Raw genomic sequence first — 21,047 nt, 5'->3', positions numbered from 1 at the left:
GATAAATGACCTCCACCAATAAAAGTGAATACAATGGTGATGTGAAATACAACAAATGAAAAGCAGCTCTACACCCTTTAAATGGACTGTCCAGGTCCAGGTAGATCTTTGGTAGGTTGGCAATTTGAGCGGAGCGCTGTGTGTCTCGTGAACATGAAAGAAAAAATATATATAATAGTGCAGATGGTATAAACAAATGAAGTCTCAAGATAACTCTGCAATGGTGGTACTCACAATTGACAATGTCAATATAAGGCGTATCAGAGACACTTCTCTCTCTGATAGGAGCCCTTTAATGGATTCCCCCTCAGAGTGGTGTCTTGATAACGTATCAGGAAGCTTGTTTGTGGTCAGGGTTTAACTCCCAAGGTTTATGTAGGAGAAAAGAGAGAACGCACAATGGTACAGTATGGTCTAAATAATGTATTTGCAGCAATTAACAAACATATGCATGATGCACTCACATTTCCAATATGTTTTACGTTCGAGGGAGAGGACAGCTGGTTGTAGAGAGTGCCGGTGTCTCCAGGAGCGGCAGAGCGCTTCCGCGTGCGTCACGTCTATCCGCGTCACGTCCTGTGACGTCTCGGGTTGGGGCGGAAGAAGCTGCCCTGTGTGTCCGTCTCCGTGCCAGCACCTAGCTCCAATGTTCTCCCCAGCTCAGTCACCTCCCACAGCAGATCGATTCTACGCGTTTCGCTGTGGCTTCTTGGCTTCTTGGCTCCTGGAGACACCGGCACTCTCTACAACCAGCTGTCCTCTCCCTCGAACGTAAAACATATTGGAAATACCATACTGTACCATTGTGCGTTCTCTCTTTTCTCCTACATAAACCTTGGGAGTTAAACCCTGACCACAAACAAGCTTCCTGATACGTTATCAAGACACCACTCTGAGGGGGAATCCATTAAAGGGCTCCTATCAGAGAGAGAAGTGTCTCTGATACGCCTTATATTGACATTGTCAATTGTGAGTACCACCATTGCAGAGTTATCTTGAGACTTCATTTGTTTATACCATCTGCACTATTATATATATTTTTTCTTTCATGTTCACGAGACACACAGCGCTCCGCTCAAATTGCCAACCTACCAAAGATCTACTCACTCACAGACAGGCAGGTCCTCGAGCATATCAGCGCTGATATAACCAAGATCAGCGCTGATATAGGGGACCATGCGATTCACAGGTAGACCGCCCCCCCCCCACAAACTGGTATTAGGTATTTATCTGTCATCAAGGGACAAAAAAAGGGGGGTGGGGTGATCTTACAGTGTTTTTCATCCCATCAGCAACCCCACATACACCCGCTTTACCTATCGGTTGACACTGTTGGCATTTTGTCAGTGTACTCACCGAATACTGGCAGACTAACTTTTGAGCAGTTAACAGCGTTGATACCAGCTCTAGCCACCACAATTACAGTGGAGGTTGCTTTAATATTAGCCGCCTCCTTCATGCACCACATCACTCAGCCCTGGGATCAGTGACTATGAATGTGCGCTAGGTGTATTCATGTGGATTTTAACAGAATGGCTAATGTACGACTGGTAATCACATTGCACCATTAAGCTCAATATTGATGCAGCCATACTCAACTGATAATATAGGCGAGCTCTGTGGATTAAGAGCACACCCATAAATCCTACGACATATCAGCAGCACATATGGTGGTCTGCATCAATTACTTTTCTGCAGTATAGGTGTCCATGGTATATAAATTACACACCTGATCAATGCCAACGAAATTAAACCTTACCTTTTGTTTGCTTATTAGCCTGCGCTTTATTTCATTTGTGGGCACAATATGATTCCACCACAGACCTAGCACCTTTAATGTTAGCGAGATTATCAAGCGAGCAGCGCTATTTCAAGCAGGGGCAGATATGGTCTAACCTGTCGCTTACTATGCCATAGAACGCTTACATTATTGCTATATCATTTGAGTGCGTAACACATGCACTGATACACTAATACTGAGATCAACCTCTTAGTGAGCTCCAATAGACCCATCTCCTATATCTTTTAGGAAGCTATAACATATAGCGCCTTGATCCCGAATATCTATAAGGGCTCTTATTACTATATCTACCCACCTAACCTCGGATGGGTTATGAAGGATACAGTCAAGTGCTGTTATAATACACCGTTTAATTACGTTTTAACACCCTATTTTTTATTCTTGGTTATTAATAAAGTATTTTAAATTTACAATTCTACATTTGTTGTGACAGAGGGCTGGAAGACTGGGTCCTTTTTTCTCTCATATGATATAATCAGTCTCCATCCAGTCAGCACCTCACTGTGTTTAGCATAAGCTGTGCGGGTTTTTTTGTGTGTATCACTCTGTACGTGGGGTATCTTGACCCATTACTACACCCAGCACGCTATAATACCATCCATTGTCTAGCACACTATGTCTGGTTTCTTATCAAACAAAACTGATTTCAATGAATGGCAGGTAGAGGCGGAACGAATGTTTTCAACAGATTATGTAGCTCCAGAGTCCTCAACTACACCAAATATTAGTGACTTCTTTAGAGAATTGGACAAAGTCTATAAATCCAAGAGGAAAACCTGGTGGGAGATATTTAGTTTTGAGAAATATCTCAAGGCAGAATTTATCCCTAGGGGTCTAAGGGCAAACATCGCACCTGCATATGATATAATAGATGAAGACTTCACCAGATCCTGGGAGTTAGTACTCAATCAATGCTCTATTATGTTGATGGAACTACTGGTCACTTATCAAAAGGACAAACTCACACAGATCAATTCTGAACTTGACACCTTACTGGCTAAAGTAGAGGTATGGAAAACCAATGACAAGTTCATTGATCTAGAGGGCCGTCTAAAGAATAACATAGACAAGTTCACAAGTGACCTAAAGGACCGAAAACACAAGAAATTCATGAGAGACACTGAAAACTACCAAACAGGGAAGATTTATAGGTACAAATTCACATCTAAAGGTCGTAAACAAACTAAACCCAAGCCTAATACCCAGGAGTCCTCCACAGAGTGGGAGATATCAGAAAGTGAGGAGGAGAGACCAACAACCTCAGAAAGTAATACACCAGGACGCAGGTCCTCAATTGCACATTACCTACCCCAGGTTTCTTTTTTAGAGCAGAGACCGTCGGGAGAAGTACGACCGAAAGAAACAGAGAGGGAAAAAGAAAAACCAGGAGAGGGAAAGGTATGGGCACTAAGAAGCGGGAATATGAGTACCTCCAGAAACAAACCCAGAAACAAGAAAGGGAGAGGTTACCAGGGATATTAGGAAGGGATGAACTTCAAATTATAAACCTTACAGACAAAATCCTCAATGACAATCACATACGAGTATTGAAACGTGGCCTATCCTTTTCACCGTCCAACAATCTGAATACATTTGAGTGGGTTAAAGACGTGAACCTCTTTGCACGAAAACTTAAACTACAAAAAATGTACAGATCAAGAGATAGGAGACTGGCGAACCGTGAGGGGGCCTCAATACCTGACGTAAGGGAAACAGAGGCCATTGAGGACCTTTTATCTTTACAGGCAGAATCAGATAGAATTCCTGGTAAAGGGCCCTTTACTGACTTTAGACCTAAATCTAAATTTATGCCTCATGGGGAACAATATGCCCATATTGACACCTTTGTAAATTTAGTCACTAAAGATCTTGAATCTCTCCCAAGGACAAAACAACTTGACAATATGAGTGCAGGTGAGACTCTAGCCCTTGAAGAACTGGCCAATGCTAAAGACATTGTGATTAAACCATCTGATAAGGGTGGAAACCTTGTCATTCTAAGATCTGAAGACTACGAGAAAGAAAACATCAGAATTTTGTCTGATCGGACCTGTTATGAGATTCTCGAGACAGACCCTACTCAGAGATTCACCAAAGAATTGATCAGTATCCTAAATGGGGGTCTGTCTTCAAAGCTCATCTCAGAGAAAGAATACAACTATATACTGGTCCGCACACCAAAAATCGCTACATTTTATAGCCTTCCCAAGGTGCATAAGAATAAACAACCACCCCCAGGCAGACCCAGTGTCTCTGGAATTGGAAATCTTACAGAGAAAGCGAGTGCTTATGTAGACAAGATCCTTAGGCCTTTTGTTACCACTTTGCCGTCATTTATTAGGGACACTAAAGATGTCCTCAACAAGTTGGATGGCATATCAGTGGCTAATGACTGTATTCTGGTCACCTTGGACGTAGAGAGATTGTACTCTAGTATCAGGCACGATCAGGGAATACAGGCAGTCAACCACTTCCTCAGTACACGCAGCCAATACCACCACAAACACAGTAGTTTCACAGTGGAACTACTACAGTTTGTTCTGAGGAGAAACTACTTCTGGTTCAAAACCATTTACCACCAGATACAGGGCACAGCTATGGGCACCAAATGTGCCCCAACATATGCTAACCTGTATCTGGGATGGTGGGAATCAGAGGTGGTTTTCTCTGAGGAACTAGAACACCGAACCATCTTTGTGGAAGTTTGGCTGCGCTTTATTGATGACGTGCTGATACTGTGGCGCGGGACTGAGGCCTTGTTGAAACGCTTCATTGAAATTCTCAACAAAAATGACTTCAACCTCCGCCTGACTCTTGAATATAGCCCTAAACAAATTTGCTTCCTTGACCTACTGATTACAAAGGATGACAACGGCAATCTTGAAACGAGTATATATCGTAAACAAACAGCCACAAACAGCATACTCTTAGCCAGTAGTCATCACCCCAAATCACTCATTAGGGGGATACCGGTGGGGCAGTTTCTTCGCCTAAGAAGAAACTGCAGCAAGGATGAAGACTTCGAGGAAAAGGCGAGGGACATGAAGGAGAGGTTCACTGAAAGGGGATACAGTCAGACAACAATTAAAAGAGCATACAAATGGGCAAGGCACAAAGCCAGATCAGAACTGGTTATGGACAAAAGAACGCAGCCAGAACAAAGAACAGTTAGATTCATAGGCACCTTCAACAAACAATGGAGGGTGGCTAGGGAAATCTTACAAAAACACTGGCATATACTCAGGGCGGATGAAGACCTATGCGACTCCATACCAACTTTTCCAGCAATGGTCAGCAGACGTGCCAAAAATCTGAGAGACCATCTGGTCCATAGCCACTACAATGTGGCAACACCAAGGGCCACCTGGCTACCACCTCGTTTAAACGGCAATTACCACTGCCAAAGGTGTAAGGCCTGTCAGTATATGACAGTTTCTAAAACCTTCAGTAACCAACAGGAAGCATTTTGACATATGCAAATTCATTAATTGCAATACACTGGGAGTGATTTACATGGGAACATGCAAATGTGGGAAAAAGTACGTGGGCAAAACCCGCCGTCCCCTAAAAACACGGATACTTGAACACGTAGGCTCTATCCGGAACAAACTAGACACTCCAGTGGCCAATCATGCCAACAGGTGCCAACCTGGGGATCTCAAAGCCATGAGTTTCATGGGGATAGACCAATTTTCTCCAGGAATCAGACGCGGGGATTGGGACAACGAACTATTAAAGATCGAGTCCAGGTGGATTTATACCTTGGGAACACTAAGCCCACTTGGACTCAATGAGGGGTTTGTGTTTAGCCCCTTCATATAATCCCCACATGCCCTATGTCCAGTCCCCTCCCCCCCCTCCCTTATATCAGCCATCAAACATCAGAATAAACCTCATACATTCAATGAAACAACGACACAGTGTGCTTACATTACTTTATTTTTCGTTTTATTCAATCAATGGAATACAGTGTATTAGCATTTGGTACTATCTAGACTCATAGATATACCCTTACTATTAGTGACCAACCATCACTTTCAACCATGAATATTAAAGCTTACAACACTAATCCCCTAGCCTATGTGAGTAGTTACAACAGTAACACATCACATATATAAACAGTATTGCAGCCACAGCTATTCAGCCCAATGTGATGTTGCAACTGATTTGACACTATTGCAACAAATTAGTGGGCACCCTGAATCTGGCATCAAGGCAGTTACGAGTATGCAAGCCACACACAGTGCACTTATGGTAGTGGGATATTATATCCGCCATGCAGCAGTAATGAAGGGGTTAAGTGAGGAAACAGGCAATTCCATCTTGGCTATATAAACATACCTCTACACGCAGGGACCTCCCCCTACGGCCCTGAAGAAGCGTTCACTACGTGAAACGCGCGCGTCGGCATTTTCTCTCCTGCACACGCGGGAAACTGGTTGATTTGAACACAACAGCTGATGGATATTGATCCGCGTTGTTAGACTTGCGGTTTCCCCCGGCGTGTATGTTTACCTAGGATCGCGCTGTGTCACTGTACCGCGGGATCCTACTACCTCACAGGGTCTACTCACTCACAGACAGGCAGGCACTCGAGCATATCAGCGCTGATATAACCAAGATCAGCGCTGATATAGGGGACCATGCGATTCACAGGTAGACCGCCCCCCCCCCCACAAACTGGTATTAGGTATTTATCTGTCATCAAGGGACAAAAAAAGGGGGGTGGGGTGATCTTACAGTGTTTTTCATCCCATCAGCAACCCCACATACACCCGCTTTACCTATCGGTTGACACTGTTGGCATTTTGTCAGTGTACTCACCGAATACTGGCAGACTAACTTTTGAGCAGTTAACAGCGTTGATACCAGCTCTAGCCACCACAATTACAGTGGAGGTTGCTTTAATATTAGCCGCCTCCTTCATGCACCACATCACTCAGCCCTGGGATCAGTGACTATGAATGTGCGCTAGGTGTATTCATGTGGATTCTAACAGAATGGCTAATGTACGACTGGTAATCACATTGCACCATTAAGCTCAATATTGATGCAGCCATACTCAACTGATAATATAGGTGAGCTCTGTGGATTAAGAGCACACCCATAAATCCTACGACATATCAGCAGCACATATGGTGGTCTGCATCAATTACTTTTCTGCAGTATAGGTGTCCATGGTATATAAATTACACACCTGATCAATGCCAACGAAATTATACCTTACCTTTTGTTTGCTTATTAGCCTGCGCTTTATTTCATTTGTGGGCACAATATGATTCCACCATAGACCAAGCACCTTTAATGTTAGCGAGATTATCAAGCGAGCAGCGCTATTTCAAGCAGGGGCAGATATGGTCTAACCTGTCGCTTACTATGCCATAGAACGCTTACATTATTGGTATATCATTTGAGTGCATAACACATGCACTGATACACTAATACTGAGATCAACCTCTTAGTGAGCTCCAATAGACCCATCTCCTATATCTTTTAGGAAGCTATAACATATAGCGCCTTGATCCCGAATATCTATATCTACCCACCTAACCTCGGATGGGTTATGAAGGATACAGTCAAGTGCTGTTATAATACACCGTTTAATTACGTTTTAACACCCTATTTTTTATTCTTGGTTATTAATAAAGTATTTTAAATTTACAATTCTACATTTGTTGTGACAGAGGGCTGGAAGACTGGGTCCTTTTTTCTCTCATATGATATAGGGCCTCATGCAGTAAGCGTTGATAAGGGAAATATGGCCATGTTATAGCCAAAATTGGGTTTGAGATTCAGTAAGCGCCGATAAGTGCTTCATATCGCCAGGTTTCGGAGCCGATAATTTGGTTATGGCCAGTCGCCTGCCGATAAGCCTGTTTTCGACACTGATCGCCACTTTTTTAAATCGGCTGGATTCAACAAAAAAAAACAGCTTATCGGGGCTGATCGGCACTACGAAATTGAGATGTTATGGCCGATTTCTCCCGCCAACTAAAGTTGGCATTTTGGACGGGAGAACGATCGCTAAGGCTGCCGGAACGGCACTTAGAAAAAAAAAATCTTCTGTACATCAATGGAAGTCAATGGAGCGGGGACGTATAACAGTATAGTACTGTTTACGTTTCATTGCTCACAATACAAGGGGGATTTGCATTACAGTGTGGGGGCATTCCCTGCATTGTGTCACAGCTGACGTGTCTTATTTGCATAACATTCGACTTTTACATGTTTTCAGCATTTGCGGGTCACATTACTCATCATGTGATGATGTGGCAAGGGAAAATACTATACTACACTCTTAAAGGAGAACCTCACATCATATCACACATTTTACTCAACTCAGCGACAATTATTTACATGATGTCACACATGTCACACATGTCACACATACACAGTATATTCATCTTCCTTTACATTACACAATGCTTGTAATGTGACACGCATCTTTAAACGTTCATGTACATCTGTATTCTCATGTTTACATATACTTTTGGGTCCTCCCTATTTTCATGACGTCACTTATTGGACGCTCAATCACATTGCATGTTTACATTGTAACCGTTGCATTACAAGCACTTCAACCTAACTTATACACACATGTACAGTAATTCAGCATTGGGACACCTTGTAAACTCATTCTATACCAACTATCCTCCTTACACAAATGCATGCATATGCACACGACTATTCATTGTTGCCAACATGTCACAATAACATGGATAATTACACATGTTACACAAAACTTTTCCCACGTCAATCTCAGCCTTTTTGTCTCATTACATGACTGACTCTTGCGTTCACAAGTGTTACATGCATTGCACATGCAACTATTTATTTGCAAGCAATCTTTGTACAAAGCTTCACGTCACATCATTGCCAAATATCATCATTCCCTGCAGAATACACACAACAAATACTTAGAACAACAAGTGCACACAGCTTGCCACAGAAGTACTTTATTATGTTAATGTAACACCTTGCATTTTACTATGTCACCTGACATCATCACATACCTATTTAAAGGACGCACATTACCTGCTCATTCACAGCTACTCATTTCAAAATGTTGCGAATGTTTAGGAGACGCAGGAACATTCTTTTCTATGACATGCTTGATGATCAAGAGAATCATATAGGGCAAGGTAGGGACACACCGAGGGACAGTGACAGTGACGCGGATACGACAGGGACAGGGAGAGGGACAGGCCGAGGGACAGGTAGAGGGACAGGAGATCAGAGGAGAAGACAGAGGAGACAACTTGTGCCTCGTCCGCGTCTGTACAGGGAGAGAACCCTGTTAGATGGGATGAGTGAGGAGGAGATTGTAAGTCGCTATCGTTTGAGTTCAGCAGCAATCTTAGCTCTTTATGAGGAGATAAGGGGGGATTTAGATTTTTTCACAGCCAGAGGTCGTGCAGTCCCTGGGCTTGTTAAAATGCTGTGCTCATTACATTATCTTGCTTCCGCGTCATACCAGACAACTGTGGGCATAGTGGGCGGGGTCTCGCAATCTACATTCTCGCGGGCCTTGACCCAGTTTCTCTATGCACTCAATAGACGCGCTAGGAATTATATTCATTTTCCTACAGAGGCGACAGAGTGGCTGGAAGTCAGGACTGGCTTTTATAATATAGCAGGGATACCATCTGTGCTGGGTGCAATCGATTGCACACATGTTGCTTTGATTGCACCTAGTCAGAGTGAGCATGTGTACCGCAATCGGAAGCACTACCATTCACTCAATGTACAGGTGGTATGTGATGCGACGATGAGGATAATGCATGTGGTACCCAAGTTCCCTGGTTCCAGTCACGATTCCTCTATCCTGAGGAACTCTTCAGTCTTCCATGCGTTCGAAGAGGGACATTTTGAACCTGGTTGGCTGCTGGGTGAGTACATATTTACATGTTCTAACACAAAACACATGTTGATTTAGGAATGTTGGCATTGTACAATTTGATCACTAATGTCAGCTTATGTGTGCTCCATTCATTATAGGTGACTCAGGATACGGAATTAGGCCGTGGCTCTTGACTCCGGTGCTAAACCCTCAAACTGAAGCAGAGGACAGGTACAATGCAGCCCATATATCTACAAGATCTGTAATAGAGAGGACATTTGGCCTACTCAAGACCAGGTTTAGGTGTCTGGACAGAACTGGTGGGGCTCTTCTATACAAGCCTCAAAAAGTGTCTGATATTATCCTTGCCTGTTGCATTTTGCACAATGTTGCACTCAGGCACAATGTACTTTTAGACCTAGCTGAGGCTTTGGTAGACGAGCATCCCACCCATGTAGCTGCTGAAAATGAACAAACAGCCAGTGGTGGCCAGACACGACAGAATCTCATCAATTCATTTTTTTCTTGTAAGTACAAACTCATATGTTCCTAGTACTACTTTTATAGTTTAATTATGTTATATTAACAATAATGTTTCTTTATATAACCTTCTGTTAGGACACAGATGAATATGGGTTGCACACCTTTCTTTTCTCTGCTGTGTGCACAAAGGGATGTGGCACCGGTATGTTATTGTTGCACAGGTTATATAATCCCTCTTCAATTGTACTTTAGTTGTGTGTATGTGAATACAACTTGGGTAACAAAGCAATAATATTGTAGCATTGTGTTATTCCTTATGCTAAGACAAAACACATATTATGCCCATAATCATTCATGCTTCTAGTATGCTTACATACAATGTTATTGGTGCAGTGTAACATGTACATCCATATGATGTGTACACCAGGCTGATTTACATTTTGAATGTCATGAAATATACATGGTGTTGTACATTTAACACCAAATACACACTTTGCTGTGTTGTTTACGGTACTGAAGATGGCATGTCAATGTTTGCAATTTATATATTGTTCCTTTGCATTATAGGTATATCTCCAGTATGACTGATCATGGTATGTATATTTGCTGACATCTCTCATAAGATGTGGCTACCTCAATCTTCCTATAATTATTGGAACTAAAAACCCAACATATTGGTTTAAACACAAATGTTACATATATGTACTTTCTGTATCATGTATATGCATTTAGCTACTCTTGAGCTTTCATGTGCATTGTATTACAAAATGATTACTCACATTTCATCACATTTTATGTATGTTTCCTTATAATTTCCATTAATGTAATATAGAGGTGGTTGGAGAAAAGGGGATAACTGTACTTATTTGTTTACTTACGGGAGCACATTCATCACTAGCATAGACACACTTTTTAAGACAACTGTTTGTGTCTCTATCAATTGGTGTAGGATCCATGTATAACACCGACAAATGATAACACCAGCTTTATTATGGTAGCTTATATCATCATATTGACTATACTATGTATTTCTAAACGATTAATAAACACAGTAAACTATAGTTAGTTAGGTTAATGAAATATACACAGAAACGTACTTCATAACATGATGGTGATGTCATATTCAGAACATCATGCATTGGAGGGGACCATAACATCTGGCCAGTAACATTATTTGCTACAGTCCCAAACCATTTTATCTACATACCCATGTAACAAGAGATTTTAAAAATAAATGGCTACTTGGTTGTAAGTGTCCTTTACATTGGGAGAAGGAGTGGCTCACTGAGTAAAGACACACACTGGCACTGATAGTTTGAAGCAGGGGAGTCTGGTTCAATTCCCGGTGTGGGCTCCTTGTGACCTTGGCCAAGTCACTTTATCTCCCTGTGCCTCATGCGGCAAAAAAACATTTGTACGTTCCACGGGCCAGGGACCTCAGGCTGAAACATGTGTCTGTAAATCGCTGCGTACAACTAGCAGCCCTATACATGAACATGCTCATATTATTATTATTATTGTTACATAGTTTCGACAGTCATACGTTCCATTACATATTAGAATACACAAATGTGTTAGCAGAGTGGGAATGGTTGTTATATATTAAAACACACCATGTCATAAAATGTTAGTAGTCATTAAAGAACACTCAATAAAAATTCATGAGGCACTCTTTTGCAACATCATTATGTTAATTAAGTGCTTATGCAATATAGGCATAAGGGTATCACATTTTTAATTGTTTGTTAATAAGCGCTGCAAGCAATATAAAATTAGTTCCATATGTAGTATAGTAGTCGGTGGCTCCTCCTCACAATCATCTCATATAAAGGTAGACTCTTCTGAAATCATACATTGATCCGATTGTATCTTCCCCGACATCTCTGAAATACAGCAAACACATGATGGTCAAAGATGGCACCTTACTAGATATGCATCCGTGACAACGCGTTACGCAGCTCTATATGATTGTGTAGATACACACGTCACTCACTTATATGTTAGAAGTAAAACTGTTCATCAGTATGTAATGTTTCTTTAAATTTGTAGCAGGCATAACTATGTATAAGAAGTGAACGTTGCCTGTATACTGAAAGATGTGCGCGCACATCTTTGTGTGCGCACGCACTTCACGCTTGGCTCCACTAACTGTTAGCGCATGCGCAAAACAAAGCGTACGTTGTGCGTTCAATACATGTTGAAAATACCAGTAAACATAACATCTTTATTTCAAATACAATGAAGACGAAACTACATTCGTTCTAAACGAGTACATCTGTATTCTTTTTAAACAGACGTGTTTGAACAGAAAGCACGGCCGATAACACAATGCGCAAATGCAATACGTGTGACGTCATGTTAAGCCAGCGTGAAACGCACGCTAACACTCCTCCCACTCAATTAACATTCGGCTAACGCCCAGGGTACGCCTACAAACACTGAGCCGCACGCATCACACACTGCAGTTACCGTTACTATAACAAAACATGACAGCCAATAGGCTTTGAGGCGCGCACGTCGCTTGGGGGCGGGACTTACATCACTAATCCTTTTTAAGGACGCCTTGGCCCATGACAAGGGTCCCACGTCATACGTGGTGGACCCGGTTTTCAATGTTGTAGATGTTGCATGATAACAAAACAGGTATGTGTTAGAGTAATGGTAAAATGTTGCTAATATGTTTAAAGGGATAGGAAAGTACGTATATTTATTCCGTCAGCAATGTGTACTACTCTTTCAGGTCCTACTATATTGTATTAGGAAACAATTTGTTTGTGATCGCTACATGTTATGCAGTCTGCAATGTTACGCTGTATCCACGCATTGAAAGTGAAAATGGTGGTTACAAAAAAAAAAAAAATTTAAACGCAGAGTCAACGCATAACGATTGTTATATTTACCATTCTTCTAGAATTAACTCTTCGCCTGGCTGCAACTGGTCGCTCCAGAAATGCAAGCCATTTTCATCCACGCTTAACCCAACCGCTGAATCCAGTATGGCAAATATCTCCTCCAGGATGCGCTCATAGGAATCGCCACTGCTTTCTTCAAATAATTGGTCGGGAGGTAGGTTCATTTCTTCCGGTTCCCATTCCAATGCAATTTCAGCTGAAAGGCTTGGTACATAATCATAGTACTTTTGTTCTTGTACAATGTGGGTTTCAGGAATGGAGGCTGCAGATATTGCAGCACGTATCGATTCAAACGGATCAGTAGTAGCGGATACATTGCTATTGCCATTAGGAATAAATATGCCTTTCACGACAATATAAGTGCCGTCTTTCAGGATAAATTGTTTTTCCGGGGCAATCTTCCAGAAACCATAGGTGTGTTGTAGCTTATCCTGGTCACGTTCAAAAAAGTCATTACTTGATAAAGTGAATCTTATTGAGGAATTAAAATTCCGTGCATGCTTACGGTCTTGGTAATAAGGATATTTTGCTCGAATGAAATCATCGATTTGGCGTGTGCTTGCTTTCTGTCCGCGACTGTTCAAGATGGCTTCACAGATCATGTACTTATACCCTAAAAGGGGATTAATATTGTTAACGAATTCATCAGCCATGTCTGAGTAGCACAAAAGCTGTGTGCAGGTCTGTGTTATTTGCTCATCAAAATGAATGTGCTGAATGGCTAACAAACTCCTGTTTTTCCTTGTCAAGGTCAACAAAAGTAACTACTTTGACTCCTTATTTCAAACGCCAATTGGATTTGTTTGTCTAATTGGGTTAACAGTTGTGGTTCGTGATATGGGACTGTGGGAGAAACATTTCTCCTTCTTTTATCTCGTTTGTGAAAAACATCCCTAGACTGTGAATGCGTTCACATAGTGTTTTTTTGAAAACTAACAAAGACCAGTGTGTGAAAATATTTCTTAGCCAGGCATATCAGTAAAAACACACCTGCAAAAAGAAATGTTTTTTCCCCGCTTACATTTCTGTGTGTATGTGAAAGTCTGGTTAACTCCCTGTCTGCATGAGTTTAAATACGTGTGTATATATATATATATATATATATATATATATATATATAAATATATCTCTTATAAAAATATATATATATTTATATATAATATTTTATTTTTTTTTATATTGCAGGAGTACACACAACATTGATGGCATTAAGTATACCTTGTATGAAACCTATTTAAATGGTGAGAAACATGATTGAATTAAGTAATAAACATTTGTTTAAGCACAATACTGTTAGAGTCTCATACTTAGGATATTTCTCAAACATTAGGCCTGTATTATTAAAATAGTGTTTTCACAAGGAAGCATGAAGTGTATTAGTTTGTGTATACCAGTTTATATAGTACTATATATATATATATATATATATATATATATATATATATATATATATATATATATATACACATATACATATATATATACACATATATACATATATATATACACATATATACATATATATATACACATATATACATATATATATACACATATATACATATATATATACACATATATACATATATATATACACATATATACATATATATATACACATATACATATATATATATACACACACTCACACTCACACTCACTCAGTGTGTGTGTGTGTGTGTGTGTGTGTGTGTGTGTGTGTGTGTGTATATATATTATTATACATTCTGAGATGTTATAGAAACGAACACACAACTGATTAAAGGACAAAATTACAATGGCCAAGCAAGGCAAAGGTAAGTAATAATTTACACATAATCCTGCTGTACACGTACAAGAAAGATGTTTGCACTTACTTAGGTGTTTTAATAATTGCATGTGACTAATATGCATATGCAATTCTTACATCAATTAACACACCCAAATGCAATGTTTTGCTGCAAAGTCAATGGCAGCTTCTCTAAACTTAGCAACTGGCTCCTGGTGGACCATTACTGAACAGACGATTACAACATAAATATTTATAACACAATTAATTATGAGTGTTAACATTTCCAAAACTTCACGTGTACAAGAACATAGTTGAAAGTTTGGAAACAACACAGTCTTCAGCATACATACAATAGTAATTAGATAATCTGAAGTCAACAAAACAAGGCCAAAGACATATTTTCTGAATTATAACATTTATTTTTTTTGTTCCTTTTGCGAGCGAGTAACAGGCCTGCTTGTTGTCTCTTGAATTTTCCTTTTTCTTTTGCCACCAACTTTAGGCACAACAGAGCCACTTTGAGTGGCCTCTGGCACTTCACGGGCAGGGCTTGTGGCCAGTGACTGTTCACCTACGGGGCTTGTGGCCAGTGACTCACCTACAGGGCTTGTGGCCAGTGACTCACCTACAGGGCTTTTGGGCAGTGATTCACCTACAGGGCTTTTGGGCAGCGATTCACCTACAGGGCTTTTGGGCAGCGATTCACCTACAGGGCTTTTGGGCAGCGACTCACCTACAGGGCTTTTGGGCAGCGATTCACCTACAGGGCTTTTGGGCAGCGACTCACCTACAGGGCTTTTGGGTAGTGACTGTTCACGGACAGGGCTTGTGCCCAGTGACACATGTGAGCAAGTTGGTAGACACTGCACAAGTGATGGTTGGTCTGTTTCATGTGTGTCTTGTTTTGTTTTTGTCGCCTCCTTTGTAGGTGTCTGCTGCTGAATTTGTACAGATGGCAGCGGTAGGATGTCATCAGGAACCTGCACAGCAATGTCTGCTACTTGACCGGTAACATTTGGGCCTGGTGAATGAATATCAGATGAATGTGGTGAAAACTGACCTGCATGAACAGATCCTGGCTGGGAGGTGTTGAATTGTGGTACATTAGTCATTCTCCAGTAATTAGCTTGTGTTTGCTGAACAACTAATGCTTCGAATGAGGTGTTGATTTTTTGCAACTGTTTAGGCACTTCAATGAAGACTCTGTGGAGATGTGCCAATTGTGATACTGTTTCTTCCTGCAGTCCAATCATCCTTTCCAGCACTGTCATCATGTCTGAATGGCGACGATTTTCTGCGTCCACTATTTTTCCCTCTGAAGCTACAATTGCATCGTATGTGGAAGTTGATGGACGATTTGGCGGTACAACAGTTTCTATTGGCACCTCTTCATGGTCACATGATTGTATTTCAGTCTCTTCTGTGGCGTCATCCTCATCATACTCATCATCCTCATCACCATGATGTTCTAAAAAGAAATGTACACATTATTAAATGGCATGTTAATGTATGCTGTGTTACTATGTAATTGTACTGTGTCCTAAGTAACACCTAACATGTTAGCATACGTTTTATAACCTCATTAAAAACTACCTTGACTTACGAATAATGTTTGGACTCAGTATGAAATATGAATGAATGAAAAGTTGCTCTAAACTCAGAAGTCCTACATGATAATTAACATCACTAACACAATACATGTTGCCTTACACTTAATTTTCACTGACACTAAGTAATCCTATTTAAAGAAGATGTGCAAAACAAATAATGCACATGACAACATAACATATAGAAGAGCACATATTATATGGCCAGCAAATGATACACTCACCTTCTAGTAGTGTTGAGCTGGCTGACCCAGGTGAAGACACTTGTTCCATCTCAGGTGACACATGTCCTCCAGGGGCAACTATATATAACAATAACATAAGTTTTACATTTACATGTGTAAATATTGAACAAACACTTATTGTATGTTCTGTATTTATGATTAACTAACAACATCAGTTCCTTAACCGAAAATGTGTGTGAAAGTGAACATAAATAGTTGTAATAACACTGTACATGCCTGTGTACTTAGAATTTTTGAGTTCCCTAACATACAACATACTATGTTTCTGCAGTAATGCGTGAGGATAAATAGATTAAATGAGTACATAAAAATCATATGTTGTGTAGTGATATCAGTATCATAATGTACATAACTATCATGAGATGACCATTCACAATGGTTATCATGAAGGTGGTCATATTGCAAAAAGTGTTGTTTTTGGTAGAGGATATGTGTGGTACATTAATCGAAGATGTGGCACACCTGAATGTGGCTGTGACTCAACAAGACAACACATGCAGTGTGTGATAATGTGTCTTTCATAGTAGTTCAACTATAGATATGAGTGAACTAATGTGTGACGTACGCTTTGATAAGTAATGAGTTGTTGGGGCATTTAGTAGCTAGAGTTAAGCTTTCAAATGAGTGTGATTAACTTCAGTTGTGCTATTCAGGTTGTAAGAAAGGTATTCCCTTCCCCAAAAAGCCTAATCAGCCACACCTTTCAATGACTTGAAACAGGTGCAAATGGTGTGAACTAAGTTGACCGTGAAATGAGGCTGTAATTAGTGTGTGTGCTGAACCCCACCCCCTCTGTTGAAGTGTATGCTGTGATGAGATATTAATTGCAGCTGCTTTAACACAATGGTAGATGAGCTAAGTAGTCATCTGCAGTGTTTAAGTTATGAAAACAATGACATAACATATGCTACGTGTGCCTCATTATGCTGTCTGTATATGACATAAAGCAAAAATGGACCTTTTCATAAGCAACTATAGATGTGTTAGTGCCAGTGATGTTTGTAGGCCGTTACATGCAATTTCTTTGATGCATGCTTAAAATAGGCAGTAATGTCATGTTTGTCGGAGTAAAATCAATAAAATACACAATAACATGATACATATTTCTGTTCTGTACCTGTAGCTACTAATAATTTCTCATGAACATGTGTTACACATGTGTACTACCCTGTTGTTCCCCATCTTCGCCCACCATCAATTGCTTCCACTGCAGCTATGCATTTTGGGAATTCACATGTAAATGAGCACGCAATGGCACGTGCTATATTAGTTACTGCTTTTAGTAGGACTACTACATATATGTCTATTTTGAGATATATATATACAGAATCAGACATATACATATATAGATGCAGGTATGCTTATATTGTGAAGACAGTATAAAAAGCAGTGTAACTATGCAAAATAACTGTAAGCAACGACACGCCTAGTACAGTAATATTTATCACCTGCTGGAAATTGTGACGGATAAATTCCAATGTCACGGTCACCAGCCAAGCCTTCCACGACGACGGTAAGTAATTTTGGCCGAAGCAGCTCCTCCAATGGAGTCAATATGAGACGTTGTGGTGTGGGCCCACCTCCAGTGCCAGTAGCATGCACGCGTTGGTCTTGTATTTTCTTTTTCAATTTGGACCTAATATCATCAAATCTTTTCCGACAATGATACTTGTCCCTGACACTATTCCCACAGGCATTGACACCAATGACTATTGTGTCCCACATTTCTTTTTTGCTTGCTGCACTTGTCCGCCCTTGAAAAACATATAAAAGATATGAGGTAAATGAATAATAATATAAGCACCAGTTTCCTACACTGCTAGCTGTTCCAAGAGATAGCAAACATGCTGTTTTATGTGTAATATGTGCAGCACATGAGCATCCACTACTAAACCTATACATGTAAGCAAGGTTGCATTCATATTGTATGCAGTTCTGGCAAATTGACCGCCTGTGTTTATTTGTCCTTGTAAGGCATGATAAAAAGCTGTGTTTCCACACTAATGAACATAGAAAGATATTGTGTACCCATATTTGCATATGAACAAAACTCAGATGACCTAGGATCACATGTATTTGAATAATAAATGTAAAGTTACACTTACCTACTAAATGTCCATATATACTGTCATAGTGCTCCAGAATGCCAGTGACAAGAGCCCTATTTTCCTGGTCATTGAAGCGAGGATTACGTGGCTTCTCCACACGTTTTTTCCGAGCAGGTTTAGGGTCAGAGCTTGGCTGGTGCTGACTGGACTCTCCTTCTTCCAATGGAAGAGCCTCCAAAAGCTGGCCACCAGCAAGCACGCCACCACCATCCACCCCATCAGCAACTGCGCCACCAGCAGCACTCCCAGCACCAGCACTCCCACTCCTAGCACCAGCACTCACACTCCTAGCACCAGCACTCACACTCCTAGCAACAGCACTCCCACTCCCAGCAACAGCACTCCCACTCCCAGCAACAGCACTCCCACTCCCAGCAACAGCACTCCCACTCCCAGCAACAGCACTCCCACTCCCAGCAACAGCACTCCCACTCCCAGCAACAGCACTCCCACTCCCAGCAACAGCACTCCCACTCCCAGCAACACCACTCGGTGCACCAGCAACATCACTCCCCTGAACAGTACGTTCACTCCGACGCGTACTCCCACGAGTAGCACTCCCACTCCCACCAGCATCACTCTTCCCACGCTTTGCGGGCATACTTCCAGCACTCACAAAAAACAGACAATAAATGTACAGGCAATCACACGACCCACTTCCACATATAAAACAAGACAAAGATGTAAACAAAACAACAAAGGACAAAGCTCACCCAATACACAACAAGTCTCTCAGTCAATATGCAAATCTTCAATCGTCCAGCTCTGTGCGTCTCTCTCTCTCTCTCACTCCCAACAACACAGAGAATGATTAGCAGTACACGTTGCCTTTAAATATGGCGCGCAATCAAAAACATGCTTGTTTCGCCTGATTCAGCAAGATTTGTGATTGTGCAACCTAACAGCACCCCGCCACGCACGCCGATACACCTGTGTGTGATCGGCTCATCATCGTGAGAGTGGGCGGATTTGTTTTCTGGTTGATTTTGAATGTATTCGGCACTTACTGCATACGGAGAGGGAAAAACGCCAATAACATGACTAATCGATAAGCTTGCCGATTTCACATAATCGTCGCTTACTGCATGAGGCCCATAATCAGTATCCATCCAGTCAGCACCTCACTGTGGTTAGCATAGCTGTGCGGGTTTTTTTGTGGGTATATTAAATGTTAAATTTTAAATAGCCATAGTGTGCACCAATAAGTGTGATTCTTGTTAGGGAAAGGTTGGTACTAACAACGTTATCTCTATTTTTGAAAAGACATTATTTATAAGCATTAAATGATTCTCCTTTCCTGTTCACTTCAGTAAATGCCCTGTTTCTGAGTCTGGATATGAGTAACGCAAGAATGGCCAAATGTCACGTTTTCAGATAATGCAACGTTATGCTACAGTAACGTGCTTTGAAGTCTATGCTAATAAGATGTTGTTTTGATGTTATTTTTGTATGTAATTAGCTTTGAAGATACCATGTCAACTTGGAACATATTGTAGCGTCTGTTCCTGTTTTACGTAACCTCAAGTTATGACTGCTGATTAAACAGAGCTTTCTGGCTGTAGCCCAAGTTGTCTAATGGAATAGCATCACATATATATTTGCATCATGACCTTGAGAGTAACAATAATATGGAATGGGTTAAAAAGCTGTTTTGTATTTATACTGTCTGGCGTCATTAAGTGTATTATATCAATATTATTTAACAATGTTAAATTGCATTGATGCATGTGAAAATGATAGAAAAAAAATATTAAATTGCATATGTCAAATTGAAGCAAAGTTCTAAATAAACGATGTTACTTCTGCTGGTAATTTGGATATCAGAGTCCATTTAATTCTGCTAGGAGGGAGCTATACAGCAGTTATAAATCTATTTTGCTTGTGTTTTTCAAGTCACGTTACAAAAAACATAAGTAATGTCTGATAATTTATGAAACTAGAGCGTACTTTTCCTTGAAGAACAAAATGTCCCCACGCAGAGTGGTCACGGCATTAAAAATGATATTTGGTTCACAGGTTGTTGGCATAGTTGGCGAAGTTGGCGAAGTTGGCGAAGTTGGTCTTGTTGGTTTTTCTTTTCTTGCTCCTATTGAAAAATAGCAGCAAAGTAAGTGAGTATATACAATGATAAAGTAGCAAAAGATAAATGAAAGACAATTGATTGTTCACGGTATTGGATTATAGGTAGGGAGAGGAAAACATAAAAGGCCATTAAATTATTTTACCATTAACAATATCAGAAATTAACAATATCAGACATATAACTACCTGAACTACAGT

General features: G+C 40.7%; 2 protein-coding genes across 2 annotated transcripts in view; both read right to left on the bottom strand.

Annotated features, from left to right (window-relative positions):
• The window catches only part of LOC142490307 (matrix metalloproteinase-18-like), a 56,233-nt gene that overhangs the window by 12,369 nt on the left and 22,817 nt on the right, over window positions 1-21,047 (bottom strand). The window contains exon 6 of the mRNA XM_075592420.1: window positions 20,715-20,853. Within this exon, the coding sequence (XP_075448535.1) occupies window positions 20,715-20,853 (139 nt within the window). The remainder of the gene's footprint in view (window positions 1-20,714; window positions 20,854-21,047) is intronic.
• Window positions 6,824-20,598, bottom strand: LOC142490588 (uncharacterized). Its single transcript, XM_075593003.1, has 4 exons — window positions 20,568-20,598; window positions 16,639-16,716; window positions 15,545-16,275; window positions 6,824-6,886 (listed from the first exon to the last, which is right to left on the bottom strand). Exons 1-4 carry the CDS (start codon window positions 20,596-20,598, stop codon window positions 6,824-6,826), a joined length of 903 nt encoding a protein of 300 aa, XP_075449118.1.

This window comes from Ascaphus truei, chromosome 3 (genome assembly GCF_040206685.1).
Source record: "Ascaphus truei isolate aAscTru1 chromosome 3, aAscTru1.hap1, whole genome shotgun sequence".
NCBI lineage: Eukaryota > Metazoa > Chordata > Amphibia > Anura > Ascaphidae > Ascaphus > Ascaphus truei.
Note: the sequence above shows the minus strand (reverse complement) of the source record. Positions and strands in the feature narration are given on the sequence as shown.

Bases quoted from the DNA above. Each gene is read 5' to 3' on its own strand.
- LOC142490588 (XM_075593003.1), bottom strand. From the start codon at position 20,598: ATGGACTCTGATATCCAAATTACCAGCAGAA. The intron at 16,717-20,567 runs GTAACATCGTTT...TGTTATATATAG, and splicing joins TATCCAAATTACCAGCAGAA to TTGCCCCTGGAGGACATGTG. The intron at 6,887-15,544 runs GTAGGTGAGTCG...CTTAATCCACAG, and splicing joins AATCGCTGCCCAAAAGCCCT to AGCTCACCTATATTATCAGT.